The sequence below is a fragment of the Leuciscus leuciscus genome (assembly GCF_965113295.1).
Source record: "Leuciscus leuciscus genome assembly, chromosome: 19".
Classification (NCBI taxonomy): Eukaryota; Metazoa; Chordata; class Actinopteri; order Cypriniformes; family Leuciscidae; genus Leuciscus; species Leuciscus leuciscus.
The window spans coordinates 10,546,672-10,573,584 of record NC_138743.1 but is presented as its reverse complement, the minus strand read 5'-3'; the positions used below and the strand labels follow the sequence as shown (position 1 = coordinate 10,573,584).

Below are 26,913 nucleotides of genomic sequence, written 5' to 3'. Positions count from 1 at the left end.
GTCTAACAAATGTTCAGATGCTTTATGATTATATTGTCTCCCTTTATTAGGACTTGTACATTTCGGCAGCCAGACTGTATGATGTTGCAGTGGAATGACATTAAAGAGCAGAGAAAGGTCTGAGATTGCAAATTTTTTTTATTTACTAAAAATACAATTACAAAAGTTTTACTCCAGGAGGATTGAGTATCAAAAGTCTGGTTTCCAAATGGAACGTCAAAATGAACGTGATGTCTGTACTGTTGTAAATGCACAACAAAAATTAAAGAATTTACAATTATAACAGTAAGAATGTAGTAGTAAAATTGTTTCTCTGTTTGCAAGATTTTTCTTACTCTGAAGTGAAACGAAACTGATCAACTGATCTATTCTAGAGTGCTACATTAATGTAATGATCTAAGATATTCAGGATGAAACTAGGTTAACCACACTCCACTGTGGTTGCATTAGTTTATATCACATAGTCAGTATATGGAATTTTATTGTCAATACTGAAAGGAACAACACATCTGGGTACTTCCCCTCAAAAATTACACCTACTGGATCTAAACAGAGGGTATACAGAATAAACAATAGTCATAGAATCCGTACGTTGCCAAAATTTTTTTTCCCTTTACTGCCAAATGTCCAAGACTAAACCATGACGGTCCTTTCACCGACCCAGCACAGTAGCCAGAAGTGCCATCCGGATATACATCCCGTTCTCCGCCTGCCGAAAATAAGCAGCTCGAGGATCCGTGTCCACCTCCGCACTGAAAACAAAATAGGATTACAAGAGACTACAAACAAAACTTTGTATTCAGCACTCCAGTTTATGTAACTTCCGATATTTGCCTTGACACTCCTCCTGAAAATTAGATTTTAACCTGACGGTTTGAACTGAGAATAGCAAACCTGATCTCATTGACTCTGGGAAGAGGATGCATGACCACCATCTTCCTTTTGGCTCCCGTCATGATATGTGGGGTTAGGATGAACTGCCCGAAACACTGTCAGAAAAAGTAAATCTTTTATAAAAACTTAAAAGATGCAATGTTTAGATAAAAGATGCAATGTTCTCATTAGAAAATTTGCCCACCGCTTTGTACTCTTCTTCAGAGGCGAATCGCTCCTTCTGTATTCTCGTCATGTACAGGACGTCAGTCTCTGGGAGGGCCTCTTCAATGCTGTTAAACTCCTCCTGTGGACATAGACACATTTAAGGGAAATGCAGCAATGCAAATATTAAGCACCCAAGTAACAGTCCACTCCTGAATACATATTTTTGATAGTGACGCACCTGTTTAATGCCTTTAGAGGCCACAAAGTCAATGATCTCAGCGGGCATGGTGAGGTTTTTGGGGGCCACGTAGCGCAAATTGATCCTGTATTGAGTGAGAAGTCTAGCCAGAGAATGCACAGTGCGGCCATGTTTCAGATCACCAACCATGGTAATCTGAGATTTAAGAAAAAAAAGATCCAAAAATTAGAACAAGAAAGTTATTAAAGTCATAAAAACTGAGCATCTCATCCAGAACACAGCAACATTGGCTCAACTTTGAGAGTGAGTTTGAGATGGGATTCTCAGTTTGTTGGTTTCTGTTTGGTGATATTAGTGGAACAGAAATTGGAGAAGACAATATTTTTCCCATGTGAACTCACAGTCATGCCATTGACTGTTCCCAGCTCCTCTCGGATCGTAAAGATATCCAGAAGGGCCTGAGTGGGATGTTCTCCGACTCCATCACCAGCGTTGATCACCGGCCGCCGACAATGCCTTGCTGCACTCTACAAACCAGAAGCACATTTCAGTTTAAACTGAGGTACAAATTAATAAAAAAAATTAACACTAAAATAATTATGATATATAATAATAATAATACTTTTAGAAAACATGCACAGAAGAATTGTGCACAAACAAGCAAGGAATATTTATGAAGAAAATAGTCAATTTATATGTCATGTCTTAAAACTTTCCCTATCAAAAGTTCACTATCATTTACAAGCCTGGGGTTAGTGATTGTTTTTTTTTTTTTACGAATGTATATTTTTATTCATACACTTTTATATTTTCTCAAAAGTGATTTTTTTGTCTCTAAAGACATTTATAATGTTACATACAATTTCCATTTCAAATAAATGCTGTTCTTTTGAACTTTCTATTAAACAAAAAAAAACCTATCCCGGTTTCCACAAAAATATTAAGCAGCACAACTGTTTCCAAAATCGATCATGAGAAATTTGTCTAGAGCATCAAATCAGCATATCAGAATGACTTGACTTCTCAAAGAAAATGTTAAATTGTGATAATATTTCACAATATTACGGTTTTAACAGCATCAAATAAATGATACTTGCTGGTGAGCGTAAGAGACTTTTCAAAAACATTAAAACTTTTCAATGGTAGTGTACATAAAAAAATAAAATAAAAAAACATTAACGTGTGGCTCACTTCTACAGCTCCAGGTATGGGGTGGCGCAGAACAATGACATCAGCATAGCAACTCATGGTGTGAACCGAGTCGGCCAGAGACTCGCCCTTCTGTGTGGAGGATGTGGACTCGCTGAAATGCACAACTGAACCTCCCAGACGCTGCATGGCTGCTGCGAACGAACTGCTGGTGCGAGTGCTCACCTCGTAGAACATGGAGGCCATGACTTTACCCTGGGAGAAGAGGAGCAGAACAGAATTAAATGAAGAGTTTACAAGAATTTACTCCATCTATGTTAATTTGATCTCCTTCTGCAAAAGGTTCTGTTTCCAAGGGCCACAGATGCCCATTTCTAAAGGAAGATATCTACTTCAAACTGTGACACGTCACTGCCAGATTGAACACCATCCTGACTCCAGACTGCTGCTGAATTGAGCAGTTAAATACTCCTGCTGGGGGAGGTTTATGTAATGCTCAAAATGGGCTGTAATAAACTACAAATCCTCCAGTGACATCAACTCTGCTATTGGACCGAATTGCACCATCAAAAATCAAAAGATAATGTGGTCTACAAGACTGGTTGAATCAAGGTCCAATCTGCAAATTCTACTTTGTTCCTTAATGATTCTCTCAACAATTGTTTTAGTATGAGACCCACCACCCACCTTGAAGCAAATAACCAATCCTACTTCTACCATTCAACATTTTAGGGTTGATACGATTTAATATTTTGGAAATGTTCTCTTTTTTTTTTAGTTCTGCATTTTTTAAAATCAAAAATACATAAAAAAAACAGTAATATTGTGAAATATTATTACAATTTGTTTTCTATTTTAATTCATTCCTGTGATGGCAAAGCTACAATTTCTTTGCATCCATTACTCCAGTCTTCAGTCACATGATCCTTCAGAAATCATTCTAATGTGCTGATTTCAAAATACCATTTATTTGAAATGGAAATCTTTTGTAACATTAAACATTTCTTTACAGTTACTTTTAATCAATTTAATGTGTTCTTGCTGAATAAAAGTATTCCAAAAAAACTCCCAACAGAATCTAAATAGTTAAACAGTAGAGTATTTAATAACAATACTACTTTTTTGTGCACATTTTAAAGTATCTTATGACAGAACTCTGTGAATTTGTATATTTAACATGAGTCAGTAATTATTATACTGATTTAACTCTCATGAACCATTAGTTCTCAGAGTTTTCAATTCAAGATGGACCTGATGAAAGTATTGACGTGATTCAACAAGTCAAGAACCACTCTGACCGATTCAGTCAACAAGTGAGTCATTAGACTGATTCTAACTAACAAATCATGAGCTGATTTGAATCTTTTTGACATTCATAGAAAATCACCAAATTTAATACATTTCTGTTTTTAACAAATATCACTTGATATTTTTTTTACTAATAGTCAGTGTACCTTCAAAATATCCAAGGGTCTCTCTTTCTGCACCATGAGACGAAGAGTATGTGCCACATTGAACAAGTGTGACATCTGAAATCCCAAGACAGACAGGAAAGATTGATGAGCCACTGTAAATACAATTACTTTACATGCACAAAAGCAATATTTCTGGACTCGACAACAGGATAGATAACATGTCGTCACCTGTTCCTTGCTGAACTGGCGCACGGACAGGATGTGCTGGCCCACCAGCGGGTGCAGCAGCGGGGAGGTCTGGGGGTGGGACAGGATCTGCTGCTGCCCAGCTTGAGGTGACAGGATCCTGGCCAGGGGAGGAGGGTGTGCGTATGGCTCTGCTGGAGGAGCCAATTCTGATAATGGAAGCAAAAGAACGTCACAATCAGCACACAATATTTCACTGCCGTGTGTAGCAGTCACTCACTTTACACCAATAAACAGGACACTGCATAAGAGCTCATTGAGAACACAAGGAACAGCATGCAAGCAAAGCACAGGCAACAGATAAATAGACCATCATGTCTTGTTTTGATTATGCTTGTGTAAAGGCTAAAATATGCCCATGAAATGAATCCAAGAACATACACAGATTGGCAAAGAAAACACAAGGTAAGGGTGGCAAAGCTCTGGTAAACATCACTACAAATGTCAAACCTGTATCATACGGTGCTCTAAATGACACCTCCTCTTCAGCTGCTCGAACGTTGAGGCACAAAGTAGAAATCGATTAGTAACTGTACAATTATAACTACGTTTTTCATTAATTGCCAATGAACTTTGTAAAATGTTTAGTTTTCCAAAAAACGGTTTGAAAGCTGGAAACTTAATAATATAAAGCAACACTCCTCTTAAAGGTGAGTCATGGATATTGCACACTAGGGATGAGGATAAACCATGATAAAATTCCAGATGGTTAGTATTACCCTTTCATATTTTAATTAAAACAGTGTTTGACTAGTCACTCACTCAATTAACATTTTTTTTTGTTCTTTTGAAACCCGGCCTTCGTTGTTATTGTTATTATTTTATTTATTATTATTATTATTTTTATTATTATAATAATAAATGCATTTTCATGCAAACAAATTGCACAGTGATGCTAATTTTATTAGTTTTTTTGGTTTTCGATATAAGACTTGGTGAAATGATTTCCGTGTGTGTATCAGTAACTTTTGAACATTTCCAGCACATTAAAAACAAAACCATGATCATGTTGGTCACTAAAATAGTCACGTGACATTTTCATAGTTTCATTTCTAACTCACATTTTTAAATATCTGCCTTATCGCAGCATAATCTGCAATATGTTAAATGTAAAAGTCACCAAATTAATAGCTTCTAAAAATCTGGCTTTAGCAATATTTTGCATGCATCCAATTGTCTTAAATGACCTTGAATGAATGAAAATAAGGAAGATGGAAAAAACAGATATGAATGAATTCAGACAGTTGCAGAATCATGAGACATATTGATTTGATGAAACTATACACATCACATGGACGTTACCCATTGCCTTTTGGCGCTGTATGGTAGATCTTTTGAAACCTGCATATCAAAAACAAGTCTTGCTTGAAATGTGAATTTAGATTAGCAAATAGTTCAGCTGAACCAGGTTTATGGGACATGCAAGCTCAAACAGACAAACAAACAAATGACTAATGCTAGCAAACAAATACTGCCATTGTCCAAGTGAAGCACTGTCTGAATTTCAAAGTTTGTCTTACAAAAATAAAGTAATTGTTAACCGATCACTGTCAGTACAGTGGTTCATTTGGCACACAAACTCATGCACAATCTCTGAGCGAATACACTGCAGGCCCATAGTACCTGGAGGAAGACCAGGATCAGATGCGCGGTGGATCCGAGGAGGGAGAATGAAGCGTCCATCCCCAGCTGAACGGCGTGGGCTCGGTGCACGGCTACGGACCACATCAACAGATGTTGCCTGACGGGGGCGCTCAGGAGTTGTTGCCTCACTCCCACGCTTTAATGAACAAGCATGGTTATTTATTAGCCAGTACACATCAAAAAGCAAGAGCTGAACTGTGAACAATGCATGTACAGGGTGTTGAACATTTATGGAATGTTACCTTAGAAGCATCCTTTATCACCTCGGTTGTTCCTGCCGGGGCTGTTGACCATGTCTTCACATCCTGACCATAACCTGGAGGTACAAACACCTTAAGAGAAAGAGGAACGATTAAACCTAGAAATTGATGAGCATGTGCTCCAGACAAATTTAGCTGGGCAGCTAGTAATTACATTTGTGAGAAAAGGTACCAAGTAACACGCACTATGGTTCAAAGGTTTGGGGTCAGTAATATTTTGTGTGTGTGTGTGTGTGTGTGTGTGTGTGTGTGTGTGAGAAAGAAAAAAATACTTTCAGCAAGGATGCATCAAATTATTAATAGCAAGGGAAAGTAAAGACTTTACAAAATACATACTGACATGCATTTCAAATACATGCTGTTCATTCTATTTAAAGAATCCTGAAAAGATGTTTCCACAAATTATAACAGCTCAGTTGTTTACAATTTTTTTTTTTAGCACCAAATCAGAATGATTTCTGAAGGATCATGTGACGCTGAAGACTGGAGTAATTATATTTTAAAATATCAAAACAGTTATTTTTTAATTGTAATAATATTTCACAATATTAATCAAATAAACAGTCTTGAAAAGTACAAGAGATTTCTTAAAAAAAAAATTTTTTTTTTTAAAAAAAACACACAACACGATTATACACATCTATATCTTACTGACCCCAAAATTTAGAATGGTATAGTATACAAGCATTAGCTCTTTACCTGTCCATCAATATAGGCCAACTCTCCTCTGAGCACCACCCTCATGACCTTTCCCTTCACTTTCATGCCCTCGAATGGCGTCCACTTTGACTTGGTGAATTGCATGTGCTTCGGAATAGTCCACTCTTGCTCCAGGTCCACCTGAAAAATTCAAGCATCACTTTGAAAAATCGAAAATATTTTACATTTCCAGCCAGCAATTTACTATCTGAACTTTGTAACTCTGAAATACCTCAACATAAGTGTCTTCTTGAGCAGGAAGAGAGAATATTCTGCTGGGGTTTTCGTAGAGCCTCTTGATGATGTCGTCAATGGTAAGGCGACCCTCGCTGACAGCTGTGAGCAGCAGAGGAAGCATGGTCTCCAGACCCGGGTAACCTGGAGGTGGTTTCTCAGAGTTCTTCTCCTCTACTGAATGAGGGGCTGCAAAAAATATACATACGTAATATAAGCGTCCAAGAAAAATGTATGATGTGGCCATCATAAATTGATGTACACGACCAATCAAATTTGGGGGCAGTAAAAGTAAATATAGAAAGAAAATGCTGTTCTTTTTAACTTTCCTTTCATCAAAGAATGCTGAAAAAGTATCAATGTTTTCACAAAAACATTAAGCAGCATAACTGTTTTCAAAATTCATAGGAAAAAGTTATTGTAAATAGTAATTACTATTTACAATAACTTTTTCCTATGAATTTTTTTCTTTCTTTTTTTTTTAAATGAATGCAACCCTACCAACCCTAAACGGTATTGTACAAGTGATTAAAATAAATTTTAAACTTTGAGTACATTAGAATTTTAAAGGGTAAAATACTTCAGGATAGTTTGAAATGGGATTTGAAGGTGTATTTTGAACCTAAAAATAAAGCCTATGATAATAGATTATCGTGTAGGACTGTGCCAGCTTGTAGGACTGGGGATAGCTTGAAAGCCTATGTGTGTTTTTTGTTTTTTTTATCAACCACAGGAAGGTATGTCTGTCTAATCAATTAGAAAAGATATAGAACACTAGGGAAAGAACAGGCCGAAGGTCTGTACAGGGTTTTTAATTTTCTAAAAACAATTTGGGTCTCAGGTTAGTGTTTTTGAAACTGTCAACCCAACATTTGCCTTTACACGTGAGGCATAGCAGAGAAATCTGATCCTATTATTACCGTGGTCTGTTGCGAAACAGTCAATGATGTCTAGATTTTCCCACAACGCCTCCATGTCCTCACGTGTACCCAACATGGGCCGCACTTGTGCTCTGCCGTTCCCAATGGCAGGCACATTATCTTCACACAGGAAGAGATGGTGAGGTGCCACTTCACACGTCACCTGGATACCCTTTAGTTTAGCAGCTCGAATGATCAGAATCTGAGAAACAATGCATAATTTTAGTTGGTTACAAATCACAGGAACATGTAAAGAAACTGGATGAAAGCTTGACCATGAAGGTAAAATAAAATGCAGTTGTTAGACCACCACAAATAACAAGGATTCTTACCTCTTCCTTCTTGGCAATATGGCAAATATGAACAGGTCTCTGATACAGCTGCGCTACCATCAAGATGGCTGCCACTGTCTGCTTCTCAGCATGTGCCACAATGGGCAAGTGCTTTGGCCACTTTTCAAAGTGCTGCATGCAAAGAAAATGATACTTAAGATGTGACATGAAAAATTGCATCACCAAATAAAAAAATAAGAAAACATTCAAAGCAAAGATGCATTTAAAATAAATTTAACAATTTAAAACAAATGTATTTATGCTTTTACTTTATATGCATTTTGTATTTAAAATAATAATATAATAAATAAATAAATAAATAGTTTAAAATAAAATGATTTTATTTTAAATAAAAACTACATGCATTTAAAATAAAAATATAATAAATTAAAATGAGACTGTTGTCAAACAGGTTTCCTCAGCCTCCTCAGGTCTCCTTACCTCCATCCACAGAGAAACATTGTCCATTTTTAAAGTGGAGTATGTGTCATTCAAGTACATCTTCAGACCAGCTGTAGAGCTTGCAATGGACGGAATTAGTGTAGCGTTGTCAGATGACGCCCCCACGAAAAGAGCATAATCACAGCGGCACCCAGCTTTGGCAAGCTTGACATATTCATGACAGAAAAATAGTCCATAAACACAACTTCCCCATTTGTTTTCATGTTAATAACCAACCAAATCTGTAATTTGTTGATGTTACCTTCTGTGCAACAGTGAAGGAGCTGGGGTCAATGATTGCAGGGTTAGTGTTGGGCATGGCGCACACCATGGTGATTCCTCCAGCCAGGGCGGCAGCAGTGCCCGAAGAGAAGTCCTCTTTATGGGTGGCACCAGGCTCCCGCAGATGCACATGGACATCAATCAAACCTTTCGACATACAAGTATGAATGGCATCATCCATCGTAATTAACCATCTTAATTTATTTGTTTTGACAAATTAAAAAAATAACATCTGAAAAGATGCTGCCATACTCACCAGGTAAACGGATGAGTTTCTGTGAAGTCATGCTGTCTACATGAGTCTTTACACGAGGAGCCCGACCAATTTGCCCCAGCGCCTGCCAACCCCACATACATTTCAATCTTTCAATTTTTATGGATATAAGTTAACAGCATGTAGTTGATTTCAAAGTGAATAATTTTTTTTAACTTTGTGGGGTTGTCAGCAGTGTGAGAGTGTCACTGCTCACCTGAACAAACAGCTTGGTGCATTTGATGTCAGTGATGAGTGGTACGGAGTAGTCAATGGCCATTCGACGAGTGCGGTAACCTTTGGTCACAAAGGAGGACAAGCGTCTTCCACCAGAGTTCCTCATAGACAGATTAATGACCAAGTCAAAATGGTTCTCCTCTAAATAGTCCATGATGTTCCTCTGTTTGTCCTTATTATGGCAGTCACTCTCCTCTTCAAAAGGCCAGTCCACTGCCATCACCTGATCAGAGACAGATAAACAACTGGAATAGTAAAACAGCATATTTTGCCAGCTCAAACACTTTTAAAAAAAGTTAAGCACTAGACATTTTAAGTTAGGGTATGTTGTGTTATTCCACGGTACCTTAATTCCATGTTCAGTGTAATAGTCAGCGGTGCCTACACTGGCATACAAGTTATAACCCAAACTCTCCAAAGTCTGGACTGTGGGCAGAAGCTCGCTTTTATTCTGAAAGAATTTAAAATGAATACATTTTTTCCATTACAATCAGAAACTTGATTTATACATTCTCTAAAGAGAGTGATAGTGAATGTGCAAAACGTGCTCCACTAATACAGCACTCCTGGGTGTTGCTATGTAGTTGCTAATGTGTTCCAAATGGTTTTAAATGTGCTGATATGCAGTTGCTAAGGTGATCTTGGAGGTTGCTAGGATGTGATTTGTTTGAAGCCCAATTGCTTAAAGGGATCATTCACCCAAAAATATTAATTCTGTCATTACTTACTTCCTCAAGTTGTTCCAAACCTATACGAGTTTCTTCTTTTGAACACAAAATAACTTATTTTAAATAACCAGACAATGCAACACGACTGGGTTGTTGGCAAGAATTAAAAAAATTACACAAGCATAAAGGCCAATAGAATGGTGCATAAAACAATAGAATGGTGCATAAAACAAACTCTTAAAGGTACAATATGCAATAATTTTTTGCTGCTAGAGGGCGCTACATTCCAAACAACAACAACGGCGTAGCTTGATGACGATGTGAAGGAGTGTGGAATGATGGGAACTGTCGTTTTAAACTCCACCGTGGATGTAAATCAGTCAGACGGGAATCGAAAAATCAGGTTCATGGATGAGGTTAAGTTCTATTTTTATAAATGTTGCGTTTAATGACATGCTTTTTGTGGCGAGGGGGGCGTGGTTCAGCGCGGTCTGTGATGGGAGAGAAGAGACGAGCAAGTAGGTCAAGTGCAAATGACGAACACCTGTGTCTTATTGCAGTATTATTGGCGTGGAGAGACCGCTTATAAGCCGCGCTGGAACGAGAGAGAGACTGGAGAGAAAATTGGACGCAGAGGAAGAAAACCGGTGGATCCGAGCTCTCATTTTTGGACTGTTTTGTGCCGTCGCGGTTGCCACAGTGAATGCGCGTTGTGCGCGGCTTTTGTTTGTTTTGCTTTATTTTAATAAAGTACGAGTCCCAGTCACGACGATCCCTGTCTTCTTCCTTCCTGCCTCTTGAACCTCATCACACTTTTATTTCATTAAAATGAATTAACAGCAAGAAAAGTAAGGTTTAATACTAAATTGGTTATCATAGATGTTACTGTATTTGTTGAATTCATTGTTGTGATAACGCTGCGCAGTTTTACGTGTTCTAAACAATTGTTGTAAAAGTACATTCGAACATACCCACATCATTTGCCAAAATACTGATTAATCTTTATGTATAACACATATACATATATCGTGCTCGTGTTTCTGAAATCGCTGCTCGCGTTCCCGAGATCCTGAACGGTGACGAGCGCGTCGGAACTGTGGTCCTGCACGCGGGAGTGAACGACATCAGGCTGCGCCAGACGGAGATTCTGAAGAAAGACTTCAGGAATCTAATCGATACGGTACGCAGCACATCGCCTGAAACAACGATCATTGTGTCAGGACCGCTTCCCACGTACCGACTAGGGCATGAAAAGTTCAGCAGATTATTTGCGCTAAATGAATGGTTAATGTCATGGTGCAATGAGCAGAAACTGCTCTTTGTAAATAATTGGAATCTGTTTTGGGAGCGTCCTAGGCTTTTCCGTGCTGATGGCTTACACCCAAGCAGATTCGGAGCGGATCTTCTGTCAGATAACATCTCCAAAATGTTAAATACCCTTTGACTAGTAACCAAAAGTCCAAATCATAGTCTTTGCTGCACCAATTCAACTGATATAAATACTAGTGTAGAACATTGCATAGAAACCGTGTCTATTCCTCGTTTAGTGAGATCAAATAATAAATCTAATGCAGGATCTAGGAAAAATCTAATTGTTATTAAAACAGAAAATGTTGCTATTAGTAAACAAAAACTATTTCTAAAGCTAGGTCTTCTAAACATTAGATCACTCACACCTAAGGCAGTTATTGTAAATGAAATAGTCACAGATAATAGCTTCGATGTACTTTGCCTTACTGAAACCTGGCTTAAACCAAATGATTATTTCGGTATTAATGAGTCTACTCCTCCTGGATACTGTTATAAGCATGAGCCCCGTCTGATTGGCCGTGGCGGAGGTGTTGCAACCATTTATAAAGATATTCTAAATGTTACTCAGAAAACGGGTTATAAGTTTATTTCATTTGAAGTACTTGTACTAAATGTTACGCTCTTAGATGTTAGAAAAACATCCCTATTATCTCTAGCCTTGGCTACCGTATATAGACCGCCAGGGCCTTACGCTGATTTCCTAAAAGAGTTTGCAGATTTTCTCTCAGACCTATTAGTCAATGTCGATAAAGCATTAATTGTTGGAGATTTTAACATACACGTAGATAATCCAAATGATGCGTTAGGAGCAGCGTTTACAGATTTATTAAATTCATTTGGGGTCAAGCAAAACGTCACCGGACCAACTCATCGTCTTAATCATACACTCGATTTAATTATATCACACGGAACCGATCCAACCGATATAGATATCATTCCACAAAGTGATGAAGTCACTGATCACTACATGGTAACTTGCATATTATGTACTGCTGTAATATGTCATGCGGCGTCGCGTTATCAACCAGGCAGAACAATCCTCCCATCCACCATAGATAATTTCTCAAATTGCTTATCTAATCTGTCTCAGCTGCTGCCTGAACCCAAACAAACAGATGAACTAGAAGAACTAACTAGCACTATGAGCACCATTCTCTCTAGAACATTGGATGTGGTTGCACCTATTAAATTAAAAAAGGTCAGAGAGAAAAATAAAGCACCATGGTATAACAATACTACGCATGTTTTAAAGAGAGAAACCCGTATTTTAGAGCGTAAATGGAAACAAACTAATTTAGAGGTCTTTAGAATCGCGTGGAAAGACAGTATGTCACGTTATAAAAAGGCCCTAAAAGCTGCCAGGGCTGAGCACCTCCGCAAACTAATAGAAAACAACCAAAACAATCCAAGGTTTCTATTTAACACCGTGGCTAGACTAACAAATAAACAGACGTCACCCGAACAAAATATCCCGTTACAGTTCAGTAGTAATGATTTCATGAACTTCTTCACTGAGAAAATAGAAAGCATCAGAACCACAATTATAAACGTTCAATCTTCAATCGCGCCTTACAATTCAGCTTCAATTATCACCCCGAAAGAACAATTACAGTGCTTTACAACTATAGAACAAAAAGAGTTAAATAAACTTATCACTTCATCTAAAACAACAACATGTTTATTAGATCCTATACCAACTAAACTACTGAAAGAAGTGTTATCTGTAGTGGAAGAGCCTCTCCTCAATATTATTAACTCGTCTTTATCTTTAGGTCATGTTCCAAGAACATTTAAACTGGCAGTTATAAAACCTCTCATTAAGAAACCACAATTAGATCATAATAATCTAGCAAATTATAGACCCATTTCAAATCTTCCATTTATGTCTAAAATATTAGAAAAAGTGGTGTCCGCTCAACTGGGCTCTTTCTTGCAACAAAATGATATCTATGAAAAGTTTCAGTCTGGATTCAGACCGCATCATAGCACTGAAACTGCGCTCGTTAAAATCACAAATGATTTACTTTTAGCTTCTGACCAAGGCTGTATCTCAATACTAGTTTTACTTGATCTTAGTGCTGCGTTCGATACTATAGATCACACAATACTCTTAGATCGACTACAAAATTATACTGGTGTTCAAGGACAAGCACTAAGCTGGTTCAAATCATACCTATCTGACCGCTACCATTTTGTCTATTTAAATGGAGAAAAATCGATCATAACTCCAGTAAACTATGGAGTGCCGCAGGGATCTGTATTAGGCCCTCTGTTATTTTCAATATATATGATGCCACTTGGAAATATTATAAGGAAACATGGAATTAGTTTCCATTGTTATGCTGATGACACTCAAATATATATTTCATCACGGCCGGATGAAAACGCTACATTTTCCAAATTGACAGAGTGTGTTAAAGATATAAAAGATTGGATGACGCGTAATTTTCTTTTATTAAATCCAGACAAGACAGAGGTAATACTTATCGGTTCAAAAAACCGCCCACAAAACCTCGCACAATACAACTTTAACATCATAGGATGTCCTGTTACTTTATCCTCTACAGTAAAAGACCTGGGTGTTATACTCGATTGCAACCTGTCTTTTGAAAATCATATTTCTTATGTTACAAAAACAGCCTTTTTCCACCTTAGAAACATTGCTAAGCTACGTAATATGCTATCAGTTTCTGATGCAGAAAAGTTAGTTCATACATTCATGACCTCGAGACTGGATTACTGTAATGCTTTATTAGCTGGTTGTCCTGCATCGTCAATAAACAAGCTACAGTTAGTCCAAAATGCCGCCGCTAGAGTTCTTACGAGATCAAGAAAATATGATCATATAACACCGATTTTATCATCACTGCATTGGTTACCTATAAAGTTCCGTATTAATTACAAGGTATTGCTACTGACTTATAAAGCCCTAAACGGCTTAGCTCCAGTCTATTTAACGGATCTTCTATCGCCCTATAATCCATCGCGCTCCTTGAGATCACTAAATTCAAGGCTTTTGGTCATACCTAGGATATCCAGAACCACCAAAGGAGGGAGAGCATTTTCACATTTGGCTCCAAAACTCTGGAATAGTCTTCCTGATACTGTTCGTTGCTCAGACTCGCTCTCCCAGTTTAAAACTAGATTAAAGTCGCATCTCTTCAGCCAGGCATTCATATAATCCTACAGTTCAAACTACAATCCGGCCTCTATCCAATGCCAGAGGAGAACTGGCCCCCGACTGAGCCTGGGTTCTCCCAAGGTTTTTTTTTTTCTCCATTAAGGCACCTGATGGAGTTTTAGGACACCATTAGGTCACTTGATGGAGTTTTTCGGTTCCTTGCCACTGTTGCCTTTGGCTTGCTCAGTTGGGTATATTTTGGGGATATTTAATTTAATTTTATCAATCAATAAATTCCTCTTGAAACAAACTTTGTTGTATTATTTTAATTTAATACTGTGAAGCTGCTTTGATGCAATCTGTATTGTGAAAAGCGCTATACAAATAAACTTGACTGACTTGACATATGTTTATTTACATGGCCATAAACACCAGACGTGATAAACAATGTCAATAAACTAAACACAAATCTAAAGCAATAATACTTTCCTTACATAAACATAACTATTACCGAATGCTACATTTGGAAAATATAAAATGAAGCATGCTTTGTCGACAGAACCAGCTGCAATCGGTAAAGAATAATTGTGTACCATAACGACTGCAAGAAACAAGCTAAAGTTTGTAGCTTGATAGACGCTACAACTACAACTTCCGCATTTGTCCAGGACTCCACGCAGTACGAGCGGAAACCGAGGGTAACGCGGATATGACGCAATTGACTGGCGACTCCCAGCTCCCCCCTGTTCTAACGCCCCGTTTCCTTGGTTAAAATCGCAATTTTCTCACGATTTAAAAATAGTTGGAAACATTTGGGATATTGTAAGTAATCAACTTAAAATATATAACACTGGCCTTGAGATTTTGGGATATTTTAATGCAAAATTCTTACATATTGTACCTTTAAGGAAAACAAAAAATAAAAATAAATCCACTCCATAGCGGATTCCAAGAGATCAAGGGTTTAGGGTGTTCCATTTAAAACCAATTCAAAGCGTTCCGCCAGTAGTGGGCACTCGCGCAACTTAAGCAATGACATACATCCAAGTGAACGACACGGAGGAAAGTTAGCTAGGGAAGGATATTAAAAAAGTGGACTTATACGCAACCAAAGTCAACGGAGTCATGCTGTAAAGTAACTCGTTACCTTGTAACTACCAATAGAGAGGAGAATATTCTTTTTAGGGATTTTGAAGCCGGTGCTGAGCATGGCTTTTAGATAGGCCTCATATCGGTTCTCCCCAAAGCAGGCCACTTCTCCAGTGCTGGTCATTTCAACACCCAAAACCACATCTGCTCCAGCCAGCCGTGAGAAGGAGAACTGAGGAACCTGAGGGCCACACACAGATCAAGCTAATGTAGATCTTGGAAAACACTGGGATAGTTCAGTTCAAGTATTCCCTTCAAAAACAGACATCATCAAGAGTTAACAGACATTGTGAAGCTCGTTACCTTAACTCCCACAATGCCAGTCCCCTTCATCAGCCCAACAGCCTCAACTTCCTCTCCCAAAATGACTCTTGTTGCTAGGGCAACAAGATCGACACCAAGTGTTTTGGACACGTAAGGGAAGGAGCGTGAAACTCGCACATTGCATTCTATCACCTTCAGCTGATCATCCTGTTGACAAACACATGCAATTTAGTTTCAGCAGCAAATATTTTGAAACATACTCTTCCTAGCTATAAAAAAAAATTCAATTAAAATTAAACACCTTGGCAATGAGCTGCAGGTTGAAGGGGCCGGTAACCTGAAGCTCCTGGCCGATAGCGTGAACGATCATCTTAATGCGCTCCATGGTTTTCTGGTTGATGTCCTGAGGGGGAGTCACCAGTGTGGCATCACCAGAATGCACCCCTGCGTTCTCCACATGCTCAGACACAGCAATGGCAATGACCACTCCATCACAGGCCACGGCATCCACATCTATTTCCTGATGGCCATACATCACATATCACAAAATTAAGTGCACAAAGCTTGCCAGAACAATAGCTTACACAGCAATACCGCAAAAAGGAAATAAAATATAAATTAAAAATATAATATAAAAATAAATGAATGCTAAATAAAAATACATTAAAAAAAAAATTACTGAAACTAAAATTAAAAAGAAAACTGAAGATATAAAAATAAAAGATTATTCAAATATTAATAAAAACTATAATGTATGTGAAAAATAGTAGAATAACACTAATATTAGGACGCACAGTTATTATACATTTTTTTGGGTTGATAACCAATAAATGGCTGATATTCAAATTATATAATATTTGGTCTAAAAAAGTCAAAGTCTTGGTCTTATAATTTTAAAAGCAAAAAGTGAATTTAGGCATTAGACTCAAAATGAATATCCATTGTCAATACCAGTATGGTACAGATATATTATGCATGCCTAACTACACAGTCATATGAGAAGTTTTCATTCAATCTTTCTCGTCCATTCCCAACTTGAGCAACTGTAAAAGCAAAATAAGACTTTTGGCATGGAATTAAGTTATTGTACAACATTCATTCACAGCTCAGGTGATGGCAGTGGTTAAAAACCTGTTCAAACAAGCAATGTTTCATTTTGCACCAAATGACTGTATAAGGTAACCTAGTAATTAACTCCTGCCTCTCCCATATATGCACATATTTTACAGAGAACTGGAACTGCCACAAAAATTAAGTCTGTAAAAACATCTCCCTCTTTTTTTTTTTTTTTTTTTTTAACTAACCTTGGCTTCCTGGATAAATTTGGAGATAACGACAGGGTGTTCCTTTGACACGGCAACAGCACTGGTCAGGAACTTTTCCAGTTCAGTATCCGAGTAGGCAACGTTCATAGCAGCCCCGCTGAGAACATACGATGGCCTCACCAAACAGGGGTAACCCACAGTCTCGCAGAAACCTACTGCAGACTACAAAAGAAATGTAATGGGGACATTTGGAGTAACAAGTCAAGTCAAGTCAAGTCAAGTCAAGTTTATTTGTATAGCGCTTTTCAAAATGCAGATTGTATCAAAGCAGCTTCACAGTATTAAATTAAAATAATACAACAAAGTTTGTTTCAAGAGGAATTTATTGATTGATAAAATTAGATTAATATCCCCAAAATATCCCCAACTGAGCAAGCCAAAGGCAACAATAAAAGAAGAAATTTTAGAGTGTTCTTGGTATTCCTTGAAAGTTGAATGAATTCTCTTTATAACGTACCTCAATATCAGAGAGCTCCTTCCATCGGGGCTGGCTGATTCCTATTGTGTCCAGCATCCTGGAGAATTTGAAGCGGTTCTCTGCAGAGTCAATGAACTCAGGTGAGGTGCCCAGGATCCTACACTGCTGTCTATGCAGAGACATGGCGATGTTGTTGGGCAGCTGTCCACCCATGGACAGAATAACTCCCTCTGGGTTCTCCATCTCATATATGTCCATCACCACCTGTGATTAAAACCAGGTGTACTAAAATAATTAAAACTCAATCTCAATGATACTAAAACAGCACTAATCATTAATAAATGCTACTTTACACACATTATAAGGTACAGTAATAAAAGATGGATATTCAATTTGAGATTTTCAAAAGATTGCATTATTAATTTAATAACACTGTAAAGGGTTTAAAAGATTGCCTTTGCCATTGTCTAAATCTGACTTAAAATTAATCTAAATGAATATGGAGAATTAAGATTCCAGCACAAAATCTCTAATATCAGATGATAGGGTACCAATATATTGTGCATCCCTAATTCTAAGGAGATTAAAGTATGTATTTCAGTTATCAGTACAACTGCTGCTGATAAACAAGATCCGCATTAATCTCTTACCTCAAAGGAGATCTCATCAAAATACAGTCTGTCGCACATATCATAATCTGTGCTGACTGTTTCTGGGTTGTAGTTCACCATAATTGTTTTGTATCCCATCTGTGAAATAGATTAGTTCACAAATACACATGAAAATTTCACAAAGTTATGATTTTCTATTTCCTGCTTTAATTCAAGTCACATAAAGGCACATTTTACGCTTAATACAGATGGGCTCACCTTCCTCAGCTCCATAATACACCCAACAGCGCACCAATCAAACTCCACGCTGCTTCCGATGCGGTAAACCCCAGAGCCGATCACCATGACATGGGACTGCTCGAAGACCACATCGCTTTCTGAGCCATTATAGGTCAGGTACAGATAGTTGGTGTGGGCGGGCCACTCGGCAGCCACTGTATCAATCTGTTTGACCACCGGAAGAATCTTCCAGTCTCGCCTCATCTTCCTCACAGCCAGCTCAGTGCTGCAGTGGGGGAAAGAGCAGGAACCTTACAGTTTTTCTTCTACAGCAGGCCATTTCAACTATTCCTTGTACAAACAAGTCTTGAAATCTAAAACCGTTTGATTCTGCAAAAGAAACAAACGCAGAAAGCATTTACATCTGTGAGTCATTGCATGAGCACTTTTCCTGGGTACCTTTGCACAGCTTGGGCAATCTGTTTGTCAGAGAAGCCCAGCTGCTTGGCTTTCCTCATGACCTCAGGTGGCATTGCACTCTCATCCTGATTATACATCTCCAGAAGCTTCTCGTGGTCTGCAATGTTCTTCATTTTATGCAGAAACCAGTGGTCTATCTTGGTCAGCTCATAAAGCCGTTCAACTGTGTAGCCGGCACGCAGCGCAGCTGCCAGAACAAAGATGCGCTTGTCTGTGGGTGTCTGCAACTCCTGAGATACAAGACAAAATATTTTGTTTTCATGCATCATTTTTTCAGCCTGTTGCATCTGACTTGGGAGTGAGATGGAGGATCTGTATCTTCAGTACAAACCTCTTCTGACGCTGGTTTGATTGTGTGATCGAACCCAACGCAGTTCTCATCCACCATTCTCAAAGCTTTCTGGAAGGCCTCTTCAAAGCTGCGGCCGATGGCCATCACTTCTCCTAAGATGGAAGAGAGTGCTGAATGAGATCACAACATACCATTTTGTCAATTAAAACCTTTTAAAGAATACAAACTACGCCATTTAAAAATGCCCACATTGAATAACGTGCTGTAATGCAAAAAAAAAAAAAAAAAACTTTTAAAAAGATAAATGGCCCTCTTACAACTCAGGTATCAATGTTCTTCTATATATATATAAAAAAAACATTGGTTCAAAATATTGCAAGATTGGTAACCCCAACCATTTAGTATTTATTAATAGTTTGAATAAGCTTTTTTTTGTATTTTACAGTTTTCAATCTAATTTTAGTTGTATTATGTGCTGTTGTCATTTATAATAATTTTTTGTCATTTTAGTACTTGGGCAACATTTCTAATTTATGCATTAAAAAAAAGTTTTTCCATCTAACATCTTTTATTTCAGCTTTAATAAAATGAACAAAAACAAATTTCAATAGTTTTAGTCAACAATAACAGCACTATATTGAGAATTATAATATACAGCTCTCCACTGCAATTTATTTCCATGTAGGATGCTCACCAACGCTCTTCATGGAACTGCCAATTTTAGTGCTGACTCTAAGGAACTTGCTCAAATCCCAACGAGGAACCTTCACTACACAGTAATCCAGACTAGGCTCAAAGTTGGCTGTAGTGGAATTCGTCACTGAATTCCTGTAAAACAGTCACTTTTAAACAACTTAGAAAATAACAATACTCAAATGTACAATTACATTCAGTATAATAGCTCATTTTAATGAAAGAACTCACTTGAGCACAGGCAGAGGGATTCCCAAACCGAGCTTAGCGGCCACATAGGCCAGAGGGTAACCCGTGGCCTTACTGGCCAATGCAGAGCTTCGTGAGAGACGAGCGTTGACTTCAATGATGTAGTACTGCCAAGACACAAGCATGAGATTATGGGTTGACCACTACTTCCTAAAATCCATAATTCCTGGACGATACAAGTGACTGAATTACCTGCTCGGATTCAGGATTTAGGGCATACTGAATGTTGCACTCTCCCACAATGCCCAAGTGGCGAACAACTTTGATGGCCGTGTTTCTCAGCATATTGTATTCATAGTCGTTCAGTGTCTGACTAGGAGCCACCACTATTGACTCCCCAGTGTGGATTCCTAGAGGATCGACATTCTCCATGTTACAAACCTAAATGAAAAGATCTCAATTTAGAAAAGAAAACATGGGGAAATATATACTGGTAAAATGTGAAGGCCAAGTCTAAATGTCAGAAAAAAAGGGAAACCACAGCTCTAGGCGCTACGTACCGTAACACAATTGTCATAGGCGTCCCGCACCACTTCATACTCAATTTCCTTCCAGCCTTTAAGCGATTTGTCAACCAGGACTTGTGATGTGTGAGCAAAGGCCTGGGTAACCAACGTGATCATTTCATCTCTATTATTGGCAAAGCCTGAACCCAGTCCACCCAGGGCAAACGCAGAACGGACCAGAACAGGATAGCCAAGTCTTTCAGCAGCAGCCACTGCCTATTGGAAACACGAAAAAAGTTGGACCAAGCATACATTGAGAACATTTTACTAGACATTTTAATAGTAATAAAAGCACAATATGGATGTAATATAATAATGTATTATTTTTATTTATTGTCATTTATATAAATAGGTCTCTATACATGAAAATACATTGTAAGGCTTTATATTTTAGGAAGAGAGTCTCTTGCAAATGAATCATCATAACTGGAAGTCCTAGACATAAAACATTACGAGACTTCCCAATGTACAGTAGATTAATGAGCTAACCTGTTCAACAGACATGGCCGCTTCACTGGGGGCAACATGCTCATTGATTTCCTCCATCTTCTCCACAAAGATCTTCCTGTCTTCAGTCATCTCTATGGAGGCTACTGGGGTTCCAAGCACGCGCACTTTGTATTGTTCCAGCACTCCTTGCTTAGTGAGCTCCACACCACAGTTCAAGGCCGTCTGACCACCGAATGTGAGCAACACTCCATCTGGACGCTCGTTCTTTATCACCTATTTGAAGGGTAGAAGGGTGGAGGGTTGAGCTAAATTTACAAACTCTTACGTCAAAACCTAAACTTTGTGTTAAAAGCATAATTTCAGTTTTCAAAATCTGTCATTACCTGCATGACATAATCTGGTGTGATCGGGAGGAAGTAGACTTTGTCTGCTAGGCCCTTTGAGGTTTGTACTGTGGCAATGTTTGGGTTGATAAGAATGGTTTGGATGTTCTCCTCTTTTAGAGCTTTTATAGCCTGAAAAAAAAAAAAATTTGTGGAAAAGATGCTTATTAAGTTGAACAATTTTGGATTAATTTGTTACATTGATGATCAGATTTCTCCTTTAATGTTGGCTTTCCATATTCAGTCAGAAGCTCCTTTTGCATAGACCAAGCAAGTTTCAAATTAATGGAGGAAACTGAGAAAACAATAATAAACAGCTGGCTTGTGAGATGCACTCCTTAATTTGCACACAGTCTCTAGGGTTTTTCTTTGATACTCACCTGAGACCCAGAATAGTCAAACTCTCCAGCCTGTCCAATGGAAAGCCCTCCTGAACCTAGAACCAGAACTTTACGAGGCCGAACAAACGCTTCCGGGTCAGGAGATCCAGGGTAAGTGAGGTGCTCTGTTAGTCTTTCCTTAACTGTATAACAGATTACAGTTTGAGTAATAATTAGTCATGTAAACATTAGTACACTATAGAAACATTTGCAGAAGTGACAAACAAGTATGCAAACAACAACAAGAATTATGATAGCTTTACTGGCATACATTAAACAGATCACCTGATTTTCCAGCTTTGCCATCTTTTGCATCTTTGACTGTATCCAGAAACACATCAAAGAGAGTAACAAGGTCTGTGGGACCCGCCATGTGTTCAGGATGGAACTGGACACTGAAAATTATATAAATAGATATGATAATACAGATATACATTTTCATCAACTTAATACATTACATTTATACCCATTTTTACTGTATTCATGTAAATATAAACAATACACATAAATGAGAAATGAAGGCAAACCTGAAGAGTGGTTTGTGGTTATGAACAATGCCCTCACTGGTTTGGTCATTGGCGTTGGTAAAGAGCACATCCCAGTCTTCTGGGAGAGTCTGGGGATCCACAGCAAACCCATGATTCTGAGACGTGATGAAACAGCGATTTGTTCCTTTATGGATGCAGGGTTGGTTATGGCCACGATTACCATACCTAAAATACACGGGGACCACAAATGAAGTTGTAGCTTTTAAGATTCACAAGAAGAAGATACATTGCTTGACAGACAAAAGCCATCTCTGAATGAACCTGCTGACAATTCGCTTTTGAAGAAAGGGCATGAAAGAATGCCTGAGACTGGCATCACGGCCTTGAGCACATGCAAACAAAGCAACTATCCCAGGACTCTTATAAAAACAACGACGCTTATCCCAGGAGTAACGCAGTGGCTCCTGTCTAGACGGCTGAGCTCAGCATAAACTTGATTTCACACCTTGTTGGTTTTTCATAAAAACTGGAATGGCATGGGAAAGGCCAAGGAAACAGTCTTTTGTTCCTCTGCAAACACTATAATCCACTGACCATAGCGTGATGCTGTCTGGTTCAGTTCAACTGCAAAAATCCTATCTTGTTTAACTACAAAAATCAAATTTCCCTGAGAACAAATTGAACAAATTAAGACTTTTGAAATTTTATCTTGAACATAAGAGCATTATACTATTAAAATAATAACTTTCTAAAAATCCTTTTTATTAAATTTTCCTGTAGATGCAAGTGTTAAAACGGCATTAATGCATTAGAAATAAATATTTTACTTTTGATGTATGGATAATACATGTAAAGAAAATGTCTATTAAAACCATACCAAATTAAAACATTTAGCCATTATTCACCCTCATGTCATTACAAAATCGTATGACTTTCTTTCTTCTGTGGAACTTGAAGATTTTTTTCATACAATGAAAAGTCAATGGGCTACAATGTTGTTTGGTTCCCAATGTTCTTCAAAATATTGTTCCAAAGAATAACAATGCATTCAGGTTTGGAACGACATGAGAGTGAGTAAATAACAGAATTTTAGTTTTTAAGTGAACTATCCCTTTAATAATAAATGTGCATTAATCCTCAGCGGAAAGTGAAAAATGATGAATGGATTGCTTACTTCATTTTGTATGTTTTTGCACCAATGACCAAAGATAGCAGCTGATGGCCCAGACAAATCCCAAAGACAGGTTTGGGATTCTCCACACATGCGACCTTCCGTATGTTCTCTACAGTCTCCTTACAGAACTCTGGATTGCCAGGGCCATTGCTGATGAACAACCCATCAAAGTCTAGAGAGAAACAGAAGCAATACCAAAGTGATAACATTTTCCTTCAAACCGCATGTGTAACAGTATATTGGATCCATGCATTCACACTTAAAGTGACAACAGCCTAATATTACTGCTTCAGTCTGTCATTAATGTTAATTAAACAACAAAAGGCAAAGATAAAATCACTCGGTGCTCTTGAATGAATAACTTTTGAAACTTTAACAAAAATGTATCTATATTTAATGTATTTAGTGAAGATCATGCAGTGTTATTTTACATTTGATTACTTTATTCAGTTTCTGTTTTAGGCTATTACTTATCTGAATACCACTGTTAGTAAATCTTCCTGAAAAGCTTAAAGCATCATTTATTTAATTTGTATTTTTGTTCTGTTGTATTTAGTTTTCCATTTTGTTTGTAATTAGTTTCTTTGTTCTTATTGTATTAATGACTGTTTACTTGTCGTCTGCAACGTCTGTCTTGTCTTCTGTAACGTCTGTCTTGTCTTCTGTAACAAGGCTCTTTTACTTAACTACATTAGTCAACCTAGTATTATTTTTTGCTGAAGTAGGCTATCGATAATTTTACTGATATATAACATTACTCATATCACGGATTAAGACTTTGATCATATCGCCAAACAATAATCATGCTAAATTGTGATTTCAACATGGACCAAAATAATCGTGATCCTTATAACAATATGTGGAGAACAGAACCATGGCTCACCATTGCAGTCCAGAAGATGATCCCAGGGGACAACAGTGACCCGGGCACCTCTCTGGCACAGGCAACGGATCTGGTTGTATTTTATGCCACAGTCTATGGCAGTGATTCTCACTGTTCCCTCTGGATTAAAAACTTTTGGTTCCTGTTGGCATAAATAACACAAGAAATAAAATGTTTTTAAACAAAATTTTATCATACTAAAATTGATCTGAAAACATTATCAAAGCTAGCCACCTACTTTCATGGAAACTTCTTTAACAAGGTTTCGGGTGTCCGGATTGTCAAACGGAATGTCGTTGGCTGAAGTTCCTTCCACCACAAGTTTCCCCAACATGGTTCCCTTTTCTCTGATCTTTTTGGTCAAGCTTCGAGTGTCAACCCCTAATTTCACAGGAAGAATATTTTTGTGTTTCTGATTAATGCTAAAACCTAAACCAAATTACTTGCTTTACTTCATAAGCAAAGCAAAGCAGTCTGCACTGACTGACCTTCGAGTCCAGGGATGCCTTGCTCTCGCAGCCACTTATCCAGAGATTTGGCGGAGCTCCAGTGACTGGGATTCTCTGAGACCTCCCCAACAATGAGAGCAGCAGCATGGATTCTGGAAGATTCAAACCACTAGACCACAAAGAGGAACATTTAGAAGAAACCATACCAGTAGTATTAATAATCTGTTTTAGAAGACTTATGCACTATTAAAGGGATACTCCACTTTTAAAATGAAAATTCTGTCATCATATACTCACCCTCATGTTGTTTCAAACCTGTATGAATTTCTTTCGTCTGCTGAACAGAAAGGAAGATATTTAGAAGAATATCAGTAACCAGAAACTGTCTGGTTACTGATATTCTTCTAAATATCTTCCTTTCTGTTCAGCAGAAGAAAGAAATTCATACAGTTTTGAAACAACATGAGGGTGAGTATATGATTTTAAAGTGGATTAAGAAGATTATTAAGAGGACACAAGAAAGGAAAAAACCTTGCTGAGTCCAAACTCTCCATCCTCATCTTCAGGAACACCATAATTGCCAATCATCGGGTACGTCAGAGTAAGTATTTGAGACTTGTAAGAGGGATCTGTGAGAGCCTCCGGGTAACCCACCATTCCTGTCTGGAAAACTAAGGACACACAATGTATGACTTAGGGATATCAAAAGTACTGGTACATCAGTACAAACATCAATACATACAGTATATAATATATATATGTGTGTGTGTGTTGTTTTGACTTTTTTGAATTTGTTAGAATTAAACTTAATAAAGAGGCCTTAATAGAATATTAATTGCTGTGGTATAAAATTGTATCAAGAACAGTGAAATTTTACAGGTTATTTAAATTTTAACATCATGACTAGTAGGACTACTGGTTGGGGCAGGTTTTGTCATTCATATGTCCTGCAAAATGTCTAAATGAATAATGAGCATGAACATGCAAGACCTCTGACCTGACCTCTGTGTTTGCATTTAATTGGTCTTAGCCTTCAAAGAAAAACATTTATACAGGGCAAACTTTTGGACACACCGCCGACTTGTTCTTTCTTTTTTATAATTTTTTTAAATCACATACAAAAAGTTTTGCTAAAAATAAAATAAAAAGTAAAACATTTTTGTAATGGGGCCAGTGAAATTCCTATTGTTGAGCCCCGATCAACTTAATGGAGTTATCTAAATTGGAGGTGCTTTTTAAACAATGTTTTTCTATTGAAAACTATTTTATTTTAAATAATGGTGACTACATAATTCTTACTGTAGACATATAAAAAATAATATGGCAAGACAAAAATTACAAACTTTCGTCTAACGATTTAACGTTACCACTGAACCAAAAACAATGCTTTGAATGTCATAAATGTGGCGCCAGAATGCCCTAGGAAGTTGCTACTGGCGAGTGTTCACTTTAAAACGTTTAGCGCGAAATCAGACACGTGTAACTTACTTCCTGCTCGTCTTATTTATGAATCACTTTCCGGTTAGAGGATAGGAGGGACAAGTGTATTATAAGGAGCAGTTGCAGAAAATAGGGCTGACAGGGACACATATTTCCAGTATATTTCCTTTGATTTCACTTACCAACTTCACCAGACACTGAGGACACGGCACCGAACAGACGGCCTTTAAATGCTGTCCCGTCCTCCAATACTAAAGATGCAATTTTCTCCGACATGGCTAAATGTTAGTTCTTCTAAAAGCAAAAAAAGAATCACAGCGAATATCTAGCGCTTAAAAGTTGTGAACCGAAGTGGCTGCCCCGTAATGCGTATGTTTTCGCCGAAGTTCCCACGTGAAAACCACGTTGCTCCAAGATGACGTTCACCCGGATGCGTGGTAAATATATGTGATCTTAGATATCGCTGTCTAGGCCAAAAACCATGCTGTCCTGATGTAGAAGAAGCTCATTGGCCGGTAACGATGTTTTATTTAAGTTAAAGCCAAAAAGAGTTCAGGTCAATAGAGGGAAGTCCACGCTCTGCTCCATTCACAGCAGCGTGGAGCCGT

At 37.9% G+C, this 26,913-nt stretch overlaps 1 protein-coding gene across 4 annotated transcripts; it reads right to left on the bottom strand.

The window, feature by feature from the left end:
- Window positions 1–120: 120 nt before the first annotated feature.
- On the bottom strand, window positions 121–26,902 carry cad (carbamoyl-phosphate synthetase 2, aspartate transcarbamylase, and dihydroorotase). Of its 4 annotated transcripts, XM_082148138.1 has the most exons (45): window positions 26,488–26,902; window positions 25,397–25,536; window positions 24,905–25,034; window positions 24,655–24,797; window positions 24,417–24,558; window positions 23,534–23,705; window positions 22,399–22,584; window positions 22,157–22,266; window positions 21,872–22,014; window positions 21,492–21,623; window positions 21,148–21,381; window positions 20,653–20,874; window positions 20,345–20,533; window positions 20,135–20,259; window positions 19,905–20,038; window positions 19,250–19,362; window positions 18,898–19,148; window positions 18,478–18,724; window positions 18,259–18,357; window positions 17,648–17,872; window positions 17,170–17,352; window positions 16,167–16,385; window positions 15,905–16,072; window positions 15,600–15,782; window positions 9,699–9,803; window positions 9,333–9,575; window positions 9,119–9,200; window positions 8,843–9,009; window positions 8,581–8,745; window positions 8,140–8,271; window positions 7,808–8,009; window positions 6,886–7,076; window positions 6,654–6,794; window positions 5,937–6,026; window positions 5,674–5,830; window positions 5,353–5,391; window positions 4,501–4,539; window positions 4,033–4,199; window positions 3,844–3,918; window positions 2,432–2,644; window positions 1,642–1,767; window positions 1,280–1,435; window positions 1,079–1,180; window positions 895–989; window positions 121–752 (listed from the first exon to the last, which is right to left on the bottom strand). In XM_082148138.1, exons 1-45 carry the CDS (start codon window positions 26,579–26,581, stop codon window positions 653–655), a joined length of 6,771 nt encoding a protein of 2,256 aa, XP_082004264.1. In that variant the 5' UTR covers window positions 26,582–26,902; the 3' UTR covers window positions 121–652. The 4 variants fall into 4 exon arrangements, with proteins under 4 accessions (XP_082004264.1, XP_082004266.1, XP_082004265.1 ...); XM_082148140.1 differs by lacking the exon at window positions 4,501–4,539; XM_082148139.1 differs by lacking the exon at window positions 5,353–5,391.
- Between the last annotated feature and the right edge of the window lie 11 nt (window positions 26,903–26,913).

Bases quoted from the DNA above. Each gene is read 5' to 3' on its own strand.
- cad (XM_082148138.1), bottom strand. From the start codon at position 26,581: ATGTCGGAGAAAATTGCATCTTTAGTATTGGAGGACGGGACAGCATTT. The intron at 20,875-21,147 runs GTTAGCTCATTA...TGTTTCCAATAG, and splicing joins CGGCCATGTCTGTTGAACAG to GCAGTGGCTGCTGCTGAAAG. The intron at 8,272-8,580 runs GTAAGGAGACCT...CTTTGCATGCAG, and splicing joins ATGTTTCTCTGTGGATGGAG to CACTTTGAAAAGTGGCCAAA.